Source organism: Podarcis melisellensis (genome assembly GCF_964234715.1).
Source record: "Podarcis melisellensis genome assembly, chromosome: Z".
Taxonomy (NCBI): domain Eukaryota; kingdom Metazoa; phylum Chordata; class Lepidosauria; order Squamata; family Lacertidae; genus Podarcis; species Podarcis melisellensis.
The window spans coordinates 40060000-40072490 of record NC_138547.1 but is presented as its reverse complement, the minus strand read 5'-3'; the positions used below and the strand labels follow the sequence as shown (position 1 = coordinate 40072490).

The 12491-nt window shown below is 45.6% G+C and overlaps 1 protein-coding gene across 5 annotated transcripts in view; it reads right to left on the bottom strand.

The window, feature by feature from the left end:
- The window catches only part of IL1RAPL2 (interleukin 1 receptor accessory protein like 2), a 491998-nt gene that overhangs the window by 455150 nt on the left and 24357 nt on the right, over positions 1–12491 (bottom strand). For 3 of the 5 annotated variants that reach the window (XM_081897611.1, XM_081897612.1, XM_081897610.1), the window contains exon 2: positions 5999–6099. In XM_081897611.1, the coding sequence (XP_081753737.1) occupies positions 5999–6080 (82 nt within the window). In that variant the 5' untranslated portion in view covers positions 6081–6099. Of the gene's footprint in view, positions 1–1583; positions 1744–5998; positions 6102–12491 lie in introns of those variants that run through there. The other 2 variants (XM_081897614.1, XM_081897615.1) reach the window with 2 other exon arrangements.

The window sequence follows — 12491 nt, the reverse complement described above, 5'->3', positions numbered from 1 at the left end:
AGGGAGGGAGGGAGGGAGAACAACAAAAAAAAGGACATGCAAAAAGACGAGGAAAAGAAACATTAGAGATAGATAACAAAAGACTTCCAGTTTTCCATCTGCGGTTACATAAAAAAAAGATTATTTAAGACATTCAGTCCATGTTAATAGCTACCTTCTCCACTTTCTGTTAAACAACATTTCTTTTGAGTCAGTGTCTCAGAATCATTAATTTCTCTTTCCCCACAAAAAGTCCAAGAGGGATTCCCAAATTGTTATTATTATTGGTAATTAACTTTGCCTTCATTAATTCCCACCGCCATTCATCCATACTGGGTAATAATAAATTCTTTCATTCATGTTAAAATCTCTCCACTGTGATCACATATTGAGTGGGGGGGGGTCATTTTTTCATTATATGAGCTCACTTCTATATGGTCAAAATCCACTTCCTTTTGTTTTTCATTTTCTGTTGTGTTTATGATAGTACCCTGATCTCCTCCTCTAGGACCTCCCACTTTTGTTTTTCCCCCGTCTTTTCCCAGAGATAGTTTGATGAATTTAATAGCATTGTTCTCTGAATTCACTCCAAATCATATGCAGAATGCTACATTTGAAGTTTTTCCAAAGTTCCCCCCCTCTCATTTCCATCATCTCTTTCTCTGCATCTATGATTCCATCCTCTCCTTTTCCTCTAAACTCTTGAATGGAAGGGACTTCCATTTCACCATGTGCTTGCTACCATTTTACTGTTCCCCATCCAATTCTGCCAGTTTTTCATCAATTTGGTCTCAAGTCTCTAGATAGTCTCCATCTCCATTTTCCATTTCATCTCTCTCTGATTTATCAAATGTTGATCTGATCACTTTTCATTGTTCAGCCTTCAACTGCTGAACAATCCCAATAGTCACCGAAAGATTCAAAATACCTTTGCCATACTGAGAGTTTCTGTTGTTCCACTTTAAGAATACAGTCACAGTCAAAGTAAGATTTTTTTCCAACAGAAAGTACTTCATTCATTCAGCCTTTATTGGCATAATAGAGAGTAATTTACTTTCAGTTTATCAGCGCCATTTTTTTTAAAGAATAAGAAGAAATAGATATTTTTCACACAAGGGGTCACCTCACCTATTTAATCTTTATTGCCAACCCTAAATCCAGTTTTCTGCTCTTGCTTAGACACTTTAACAACCAATTTTCCTTTATTATTCTTAGCGACAAAAGGTAGTTTTTGCAGGGTTTCCAATTATAGATTTTCACCAGCAGACAGATAAATCTCTCTAAGACAGTTTTTTCTTGTAGTGTTTGGGCACCATGTCAGGTCCTCTGCTTGCCAGCTCATTCCAACCCCTTCTGAACCCCTAGGTGCAGACAGCAGAGAACAGCAAGATTTCCGATTGTGAAATTTCATTTCTCTCAACGTCACAGAGTTATCTTGTCTCAAAGGTGTTTAAGAAAGAGAGGGTGCAAATCAAAGGGATCTTATGTGGCGTTTGGATGCAATGTCAGTCCCTCAGCTCACCAGCTCCTTTTAGGCCCCCTCTAATCCCCCCTGATGCCAACAGCAGAAAACGGCTTTGATCAGAGCATTTGAGGTTACTCACTCGATCACTCTTTATCACAGAGTTATTTGATAGTCAGAACTTCAGCCTGATTACCATCGATCACCACGTAATTATCTTCTGTCAGTGGAGAGCCAATAGAAAGACAGCCAATCCGCCATTTCCTCCCCCGGAAGTCTCCACAATCCAATACTGTTTGCACCTGCAAAAGTTTCAGGCTGTGCATTGGTGCATGTCCCATAGCTTCCTGCTGAAATCCTGTAACTTTTAACTATAGGTTAAAAATATTTACAAACATTTGCATGTAAATATATATTAGGTGGCATTCAGCTAAGCTTAACTCAGAATAGGCCTACTGAAATTAATGGATCTAACATAGTTATATTCATTAATTTTGATGGTTCTATCCCCGAGTAAAATTTAGTTGAATGTCACCCTTTAAGCTTCAGACTGAAGAACACAAATGTGGCTTGATAAGTGTATTCCTTTACTGGGGAAGATGATTGATTCCATCCTCTTAGCTTGTTGCAAAATTGTATCCTCTGAACAGTTTTCCTAGGTGTTCGTTTGTCCCCAATACAAGCCTCAACATGGCAAATTAGAGCAAATCCTCCCAGCGCGTGCCACTGAGCAATTTGGAGACAAGGCTCTATGTGCGACATCCTTCTTTTGAAAAGGACACAGTCACTAGTTATGCTTCAAGGAGCAGCCTTAAAATCTGAGAAACATAGAAAATCCATTTAGCACATGACATTATCGAAAGAAACATCAATAGCTTTGCTTCAGGTGGCAACCCTTTAAAAAAAGTTGTGAGGAAGTCTGCATTGATCAATAGACCCAAGATGTCACCTATTACACATATGAAACTTTCCTATATGCAGAGCTTGAGTTCAGAGATAGTAGCGAAAGGATGTATTTGCTTATGAAATGCAATGTTAGAGATACATAAAGGGGTGGGGCTTCCTTTCAAGCTGCACCACCAGGGAGAAAAGACATTATTTACTCTTCTGTAAGGCACCTTGAAATAAGGTCAGTACTTATATAGAGATACAACTCTAGCCAAGTTGCACATCTTACAGAGTTCAGGTTTTGCCAACACAACTGAACCCTTAGTAAGGATCAAGTTAGGAGAGGAATTCCATTTCAAGAGGATGGGAGACAAGTCTTCCAGGACAGGCCCATGAAGCATGGGGCAAGATTGTAAAATGAAAGAAACTTGAAATGCACACACTCAAAAAGTATTGTCCTATTTAAAGTTAGGTCCAGCCTCCTTTTCATCTGAGTATGACTCAAGGTGGGATACACACCTTGCATTGGCTAGTCCTCTCCCTTCAGTAAGTAGAAATCAACCAGTTCCATAATCCTTGCAAGAAAGGACACTGCATATTTGTAAACTTCTACCATCTAATAAGATAAGGCTTCTTTCCCATTGGGGAAAGTGAAAGGACTAGCAGCAAAAGTGGGATTCAGAGCAAGTGGGCTTATACACTAAAAAAAAAAAAAATCCTTGAGATTTCCAAGCATTGCACAGGAATGCTTGGTGCAACTCATTTTGGGGTACTCGCATATCATTAAGAGATCAGAGCTCTGACTGTGCCATATGTTACTTGCTAAATAGCTACTCATAGGCAATATGAATTCACTACCAAGTAGCACACACGCACACACACTTACACTTGTACAATTCCAACGAAAGAAGCACCCCACACACATCTAAGCAGCATTAAGGAAAGGGGTTTGAACTACTTTCATAATTTGCTTACTTTAGCATCGTGCAATATGTAATTATTTTACTCTGGCGTTAAACAAAGCACAACTATCTTAGCACCAAATATTTTCTATAGAGGTTGGCAAGATCAGGCCTTTAATACTGGAGAAAGAAGAATCCCGAACAAGAAATCACTTGTATTCTAGCAAACCATTATATTACACATGGGCAAATTTCACAAGGGATGCTTAAAAATGGTTGTTGCATTTCCTTGGCCGTCAAAGTATTGTTATAAAAAAATACATTGGCAAAAATGTATATTATTATGATTAAGCTTGTTAGTCACTTGTTAGTTACGTGGTTCTTCAAACAACTCGCAACGTATTTTAGACATAGACCCAAGTAAAACACATTCACATAAAACATGCCATTTCATGAAAGATTCAGAAAGTAACACCCACCCCAATAGCAGCAGCAGAAAGCTTCAGCAGCACACTAACAGAAGACATAATCACCATCATAGTCCATGAAAAGAATAGTTCTAATCGGGCACCAAACAAAATGTCAGTAAAGGTGCTAGATGGACCTTGCTAGTGATGATATTCCACAAACAGGAAGCCACAACTGAAAAGGCCTTCCCCCTTCATCCTCCAACACTCCCTCAGACAAAGCGCATGATGATCTAAGGCTCTGTGTAGGCCTTTATGTGGAGAGGCATTCCAGAAAACATTGGGGTCCACTGCCGAGGTGTCTTCCTAGAACAGAGGTCACCAACCCAGTGCCTGTGCAGAGCATGTTGCCCATGAAGGTTTCTCCTGGGCAAGTGCCCTAGACTCTGAACTTGCATTAAAAAAAAAAAGTAAGTGCCTAGCCCTTCTAGAAAGAACAAAAGAAAGTTATGAAGCAAAATGTGCCGGTACCTTCTAAGCAATTTATGTAAAATGAGAGTAGTGTTTTTCCTGGTATGGAGGAATATTTTTCCTAGTATGGAGGAATGCTTCCTCTTGTTGTTAGATATAGCTCAGTTGGTAGAGCAGGTTGTGGGTTTGAGTCTCACATTGGCCAAAAAGATTCCTGCATTGCAGGGTGTTGGACTAGATGACCCTCATGGTCCCTTCCAACTCTACAATTCTATGATAGTGTCAAGGGTGCTTCCCAGCCAAAGGAATGCAGATGGCAGATAGGTAAGTATTTATTGACAAAGATAATATAGTCGCTTCTACAGTTCTGGATATTTACGCACACCAATCTAGCATCACAGGCAGCAATTCGCAGATCCACGCTCTATGGAGCAGTTGCAGCAACATGGGGCCACTCCCCCTGCACCAGTTTATGTACCTTCCTCAACGGGTTGCACGCATGCAGCCAGAGACTGTGTCTGCGCAAAAACTCCCTTTTCAACCCCCTCCTGATTCTGGGAGGCAGTGGTGCAAGAGAGGGTGAGGAAGCACTGGCCCCTCACTTGCCTGACTTGCCTCTTCCTCATCCCCTTCCAACCCATCCTGTGCTCCACCCTCCAGCTCTGAAGCTTCCCCTGCCTCTGATTCTTGCTTCCTGGCTGGTACAGGTCCCCAGAAATCACTGACCTCCTCTCCTGAGTCAGACTCCAGCCCTCCATCCCCCAGAGCATGCTCATCAGCGTCCCACCAGTCCCTGACAGAAAGCAACACCAATAGCATCAGTGCTTATGTGTGTGAACTCCATGATAAGGACCTATAAAAGGCAGAAGCTTATTGGGGGTGGTTCTCTCTTTTTCTTCTTCTTTTTCCATGTTATACGACATTTGCCTTTGCAGCCATTTTGTGTTATGCTATGCTCCCTCTGTGGCAGCCATCTTGTGACTAGCAACCCCAGCACTCACTGAAGATTCAAAATGTGCCCACTAGTTGAAAAGGATTGGTGACCCCTGTTCTAGAAAGAACATTTTCCCAGCAATAGTGGTGTTCAAAAATGAATTAAAATTTCCATAGTACTTTAAGTATTTTAAAATAACAGCATAGTTATTTGGGGTTTCGGTGCCAGATTTGATGCAGATTCTGCTCTTTCATTTCATCAACAAATGACACAGGCTTGTCACTTATGTCTGTCTTTAACTTTTTAATAACTTTTTAATAGTTTTATTGTGTGGTTTTATATTTCATTACTTTAAAACACTTCGATAATTTTTTTCTAAATGAGTATACAATTATTTTTCTATAAATAAATAAAAAAATAATAATCCTGATTGTTTCCAACACTCACAAATCCCTTGGTCCAAAGCACTCTATATCTGACATTAACATTTGCAACTGATACACTACATCTAAAAGTGCATTCTTAGCAGCTGCTGTGGAACTACATCTGCTTAGATGTGAGCTATTTTCCAAACACCTTTTTGCAAAGAAACGAAGGTGCTTTTTGAAGAAAAAGAAGCACTTTGCAAAGAGCCCCACTTAACAAAGCTCTTTAGCGTTCCTTCCAAAAGGAATATAAAATTCAATGAATCAGTCATTCAGTTATTGTTAGTATTGAGGACACTGAAATAACAGCACCTCTATTAGTTGTCACCATTTAAGACTTTTAAAATAACACCTTCTTTTTAAACCTAATACTTATAGCAGAACACTGACTATCTTTTAAAGAACCACCCTTTGCTGAATTTTGTCCTTCATGTGCTTAGGCAAGCCTCAGCAAACCCTTACTATACAGCTAAAGAATGCACAGCAGAATGGCTCAACAAGGTTACTGGAAGCAGCTTTCTGGAACTTACCCGAATTTCTCTTCGACACCAGCTTCACATCAGCGCTGAATACACTGCAACTCACAAGGAACAAGAAGATGGACGGCTTCATCTTGGAGTCCCTTTGGCAGCTGAAATACAAACATGATATATAAGGTCCTTATCCAAGCACCACACATACTGAGTGTCCATGTGATCAGTTTTGCAGAGGGCAGCCTCATGCTTGAAGGGTTGTTTGGGTCCAAATCTGGTTGACATGTTTTTATTATTTAAAAAAAAAACCTAAGAAAAGAGAGCAGACTTGGGTCTTTGAAGTTTCCTGTCTGCAGTCAGCAATTAGATGACCACTTGAGACAGCAGATCTTCTCGAAGCCTTACCCACAACAACAGGATGCATTTTTATTTAAATTATAAAGGTAAAGGGACCCCTGACCATTAGGTCCAGTCGTGCCCAACTCTGGGGTTGCGGCACTCATCTCGCTTTATTGGCCGAGGGAGCCGGCGTACAGCTTCCGGGTCATGTGGCCAGCATTGCTAAGCTGCTTCTGGCAAACCAGAGCAGCGCACGGAAACGTCGTTTACCTTCCTGCCGGAGCGGTACCTGTTCATCTACTTGCACTTTGACGTCCTTTTGAACTGCTAGATTGGCAGGAGCTGGGACCGAGCAACGGGAGCTCACCCCGTCGCAGGGATTTGAACCGCCGACCTTCTGATTGGCAAGCCCTAGGCTCTGTGGTTTAACCCACAGCGCCACCCGTGTCCCTTCATTTAAATTATAGTTACTCTTAAACTGACATCTATAGCTATTAGAATATGCAAATTGGTGCCTTTGTTCCCTTTCGGGTGATTATTTTTCTCTTTTGTAGCCACCCAAAGACACACACACACATACAAATATCTAGTCAATACATTTATTCCTCTCTATTATTACTTAAATGGACTTATCAGTAGAGCATGAGACTCTTAATCTCAGAATCATGGCTTTGAGTCCCAGGTGGATTCCTGCATTGCAGGGCATTGGACTAGATGACATTTGTGGTCCCTTCCAATTCTATGATTAATATTTCAAAGATCTCTAAGTGGTGTAAAGTCCCCCCCCAAAAAAAAAATCACATTGAAACTAAAGCTATTAAAATATGTCCACTAAAACTTCCTCTCTGGTACAATGGCTGAAGCTAGTTATTTAAGCAGCCACGCTAACCCTACTCACTTGAGATAAACCCCAAGAAATTCAGCAGGACTTACTTCTGAGTAGGCATGGTTAGGATCGCACTGTTACAAGTCTGAATCTGTGATCAAGTGAAAGATGGAGCGATTCCTCCCTCACTTTGCTTTTACATCAGTAGCCCTTCGGTAGTGACTCAGCCCATTCTCTCTGTTTTTCTCTCCCCCCCCCCCAGTCTTAAATTCAGTTCTCCACATTTCCATATTAATGTGCAATGGAAAAAAATCTTCATGAAAATACATCGGTACAGTAGTGCAAATTTCTCCTACTATACAAATTATTGTATGCAATTGTCAGGGAACTGCCATCTAAAGCGCCGGGGGCGCAAAGGCTCACTGAGGTTGAGAGAGGAGTAGCAGCGGAAGAGGGAACCAGTAGAGGGCGAGCAAGAACTCCAAGGGAAAGTGAGTCGGAGGGATGGCTCAGAGACGCTTCCAGCGAAAACAGTGGGGAGGTCTCAGGACCTCCTATAGGGACACCCACACCTCGCCGGAAACTGTCACGCCGAGAGGCCAGACGACGTGTTTCCGTTAAAGAGCTTTTATGTTGGAAACGATTCCGAAAGCAGCCACTTTCGGATTCTACTAGTGATTGACGCAGCCATGCTGGAGGGGCTCCGTCACAGGCAGAGGTTTGAAAACCTGATCAAACTCTGAGGGACTTGCATTTTACGCACAAGCAGCTCATCGTCCCATCACAGCAATCCGAAAGTCACCGAAAGCCAGCTTGTGCAGGGAGAAGCATCATGAGCAACCCAGCCGGAACCGGAGGAGCAGGAGCAGCTGGAGGGGGTCCAAGCCTGGGAGAAAGGTACAGGGCGTTGGAGATCCAGTTGGCGCTGCAAACGGCGAGGCTTGAGGAGAGGAGGGCTCAGGATGCAGAAAAGGGAAAGGAGAAAACCACCCCGCTCGCCAGAAAGGTGCCAGGATTGGTGCAGAAATTCGGGGGGGATCCCAGGAACTATCATGCCTTTAGAACAGAGATGCAATACGCTCTAAACTTGCAGTTTGATGACTTCCCCGACGAGGAATCGCGAGTGGCTTTTGTGATTGGCCATCTCGAATCCGGGGCGAAGGATTGGGTTAGACCCCTGATGGCAGCGAATAATGAGATCCTAAAGGACACGAGGAAGTTTTTTCGTGCCATGGACCTGATGTTTTCCAGCGATATTGAGCAGGGGGTGGTGCGAAGGCAGTTAATGGCTTGCCAGCAAGGAAGCAGATCTGTCCGTGAGTACTGGACTGAGTTTACTATGCTGATTCATAAATTGGGGTGGGACCTATCGGCGGAGCCCATCCAAATGCTTTTCGAAGAGGGGCTTTCTTCAACCGTCAAAGATGAGCTTTCCCGGGGGCCCAGGGCGGAGTCTATGGATCAGTTAACCAAATCTGCGCTGTGCATAGGAGCGCGCCAGGAGGCGAGGGCTTTGGAAAAGCGGGAAGGGAAAGGAGACCGTTGGAGGGAGTTCCGCATTCCAGACATTCCAGAGCCACCTTTCCCGCCGGCAGAGCCGATGGAAGTTGGAACAGCGCGGGCGCGCGCAGTTTCAAATCCCAGTGAAGGGCGGAAGAAGGAGGGAAGGAGCGCCAAGAGATGTTATCTCTGCCAACAGCCAGGGCACTTTGCCAGAGTCTGCCCACAAAGAAAGGAATGGCAAGGGATGGCAGGAGCTGTTGGGGGAAAGGAAGAGGAAGGCAAGGAGCAAGTAAAAGCCAACGCCTGGCTGCCACCGTCGGGGCACAGCAGCCAGGCCAAAGAGCAGTGAAAGTGCCCATGCCGGAACCTCCCAGACCCGCTTTAGTGATAGAGGTGTTACTAGAACTGCCAAACGGACACCCACTAAAGATCAAGGCGCTTTTGGATTCAGGCAGCTCCTGTAATTTCATGAGTAAGGAGTTTGCAGCTGAGCACCAGATACAGACCATCCCTTTAAGTAACCCCTTGCAGGTGACTACGATTGACGGCAGAGAGCTGTTGGGGGGAGAAGTTAGCCAACAGACTGTCCCGATGATAATGAGGGTGGCAAGGCACACCGAACAGATAGCGTTTAATGTGGCCATCTTGGGAGGAGCGCCCATCATTTTGGGGATGAGCTGGCTGGCGCTACACGATCCGCTAGTGGGCTGGCATCAGAGGGTGGTCTCCTTTGGGTCAGCGCATTGCCTAGAACACTGCAAGGAGGGGAAGGTTTCGGGAGGAGACAGAGTCACCCTAGCCGGGATGGAAGTAATGGACAAAGGGAAGGTGCCCCCGCAATACGCAGATCTGAGCAACGTATTCAGCGAAAGGGAAGCAGACAAACTGCCACCGCATAGACCCTTTGACTGTCAAATCAACCTACTCCCTGGGGCCCAACTCCCAGTAGGCAAGCTGTACGCCATGTCAGACAGGGAGATGCAGGAGCTGAGGGAGTTCATTGACAAAAACCTGAAGCGAGGTTTCATCAGAGAGTCCCGAGCGGTGGGGGGCAGCCCAGTGTTTTTTGTGGACAAAAAGAACACAGACAAACCGAGACTGGTGTGTGACTTTAGGGCCCTCAATGCAGTGTCAGAGCCCCTGGCTTTCCCTATGCCCCGAATTGATGACATTTTGACCAGAGTAAGGAAGGGAAAGATTTTTACAAAGCTGGACCTGCGGGGGGCGTACAATCTGATACGCATAAGGAAGGGAGATGAATGGAAGACCACCATGTTTACCCCTTTGGGAGCCTTTGAATACCTCGTTATGCCCTTCGGTCTACAAGGGGGCTCCGCGTGTTTTCAAGCTTTTATAAACCACGTTCTGGGACCTTTGCTCTACAAGAATTGTGTGGCCTTTTTAGACGACGTGTTGGTGTATTCGGAAGATGAGGAACAGCATGTGAGGGACGTTCGAGAAGTGTTGGGCAGGCTGCAAGCCAACCAGCTGTGGGTGAAACTGGAGAAGTGCCAGTTTCATACCAAGGAGGTGGAATTCCTGGGGTACCGCTTGTCAGACAAGGGATTGGCCATGGATCCAGGCAAGGTCCAAGCGGTACTGGAATGGAAGACACCGAAGACCAAGAAGGACGTGCAAAGATTCTTGGGGTTTGGGAACTTTTATCGGAAGTTCATCAAGAACTTTGCCCACTTGACGGCGCCCATCACCGACTGCCTCAGCAGCAAGAAGAAATTTGTTTGGACGGTAGAGGCGGATCGAGCCTTTGAAGAACTGAAAAGGGCTTTCGCCTCGGAAGAACAACTTCTGCATGTGGATTTACGAAAACCCATGAGAGTGGAAACCGATGCATCCGACCGGGCGGTAGGGGCGGTCCTTCTTCAACCGGGGAGAAGTGCGTCGGAGTGGAGACCGTGTGCCTTCTTCTCGCGGAAGCTGAATAAATCCGAGAGGAATTACACGGTGTATGACAGGGAACTACTTGCCATTCACGAAGCATTCCGGAGGTGGAGACATTTATTAATTGGGGCACAACACAAGGTGCAAGTGTGCACCGACCACAAGAATTTAGAGTATTGGAGAACAGCTCGAGTGCTCAACCAACGACAAGTGAGATGGGCACAGGAATTCTCCAAATTCAACTTTGAAATTTGTTATGTGCCAGGCCCAGAAAACGTCAGGGCGGACGCGCTCTCACGCAAACCAGAGTATTGGGAAGGGGAGGGGGTGATCGAAGAGAGACATGTCATCCCTGAGGACCGCTGGGTGTGTGGGGCGGCGCTGGTGGGGCAACGAGAACTGGTAGAGGAAACGGAAAATGATGAATATGCCCAGGATAAGCTCAGAGGTCTCAGGGGGGAGGGCGAGAGCCCCGGAGGTTTTGAGGAAAGAAATGGGGCATTGTATTACAAAGGGGCACTGTATATACCCGAAGGTGAATTGAGGGGGAGAGTACTCAAGCAGTTGCATGATAGCCCCACGGCGGGACATTTTGGACAACACAAGACCATGTGGTTGGTTACCAGGGAATTTTGGTGGCCTAAGGTGAGGGAAGATGTAAGGGAGTATGTAAGAGGGTGTGACCAATGTCAGCGAGCCAAAGGGGAAAGAAGGGCGCCGGCAGGGTTATTAGAACCATTACCCACACCAGAACGGCCTTGGGAAGCGGTATCAATAGATTTTATGACGGATCTGCCAAAGTCCAAGGGGAAAACAGCCATCATGGTAGTAGTAGACCTGTTAACTAAGATGTGCCACTTTGTAGCATGCTCACATGCAGTCACAGCGGAAGAAACAGCGAAGTTGTTTGTAGAACACATCTTTAGGTTGCACGGGGCTCCCTTGAGGGTGATCTCAGATCGCGGCAAACAATTTACTTCCAGGTTCTGGAGGAAGCTCATGAGCTTGCTGCACGTGGAAGTCAATTTTTCAACTGCCCGGCACCCTGAAACCAACGGGCAGGCGGAAAGAGCAAATGGCATTCTTCAACAATATCTGAGGTGTTATGTCAATGACAGAGAGAACGATTGGGTCGAAAAGTTGGCGTTGGCAGAATTTGCCTACAATAATGCGGAGAATGTGTCCACAGGGATGAGTCCCTTTTTGGCTAATTACGGGTGTCACCCCAGGGCATTTCCAGGGGAAGGAGGGGAGAGATGGAGCGTCCCAGCGGCTGAACATTTTGTAGAAGAGATGGAAGCGATCCATCATCAGCTCCAGCTCAACTTAGAAAGGGCTAAGGCACAATATAAGAAGCAGGCAGACAAGAACAGAAGGGAAGGTGAAACCATAAGGGTGGGGGATCAAGTGTGGTTGTCAACCCAAGGGTTGCCGTTCAAAGGGGGTTGTAAGAAATTGAGGCCCAGAAGATTGGGACCCTTTGAGGTCATTCAGCAGGTCAACCCGGTAGCTTTCAAACTCCGATTACCCAACCACATGAAATTGCACCCAGTGTTCCACAGGTCGTTACTGTCACCATACAGGGGGGGACGTGAAGGGGAGTACGTCAGGGGACCAGCCTTGGAAGAGAGGGAACGCCGCAACCATGTAGCGGAAATCCTCGATTCCAGGTGGAAGGGAAATCAGGTGGAGTATTTGGTGGCGTGGGAAGGGGAACCGGAGTCAGAAAACACCTGGGTGAATGCAGAGGAAGTCAATGACGAGGTTTTAACAGAAACGTTCCACCAAAGGTTCCCGAGGAAACCTCAGCCGATAGCAAGGTTTAGGAGGGAGTATTTCGGCACCACCGATGAGGAAGAGGAAATGGAAGGGTTCGCGGAGTCGGAGTTGGAAGAGGGAGTGGACTCCGATGACGAAGATTACCGAGAGAGTAGGGACAGCAACAAGTGGAGGGAAGTGTTCGCGACGTCGGAAGACGAAGGA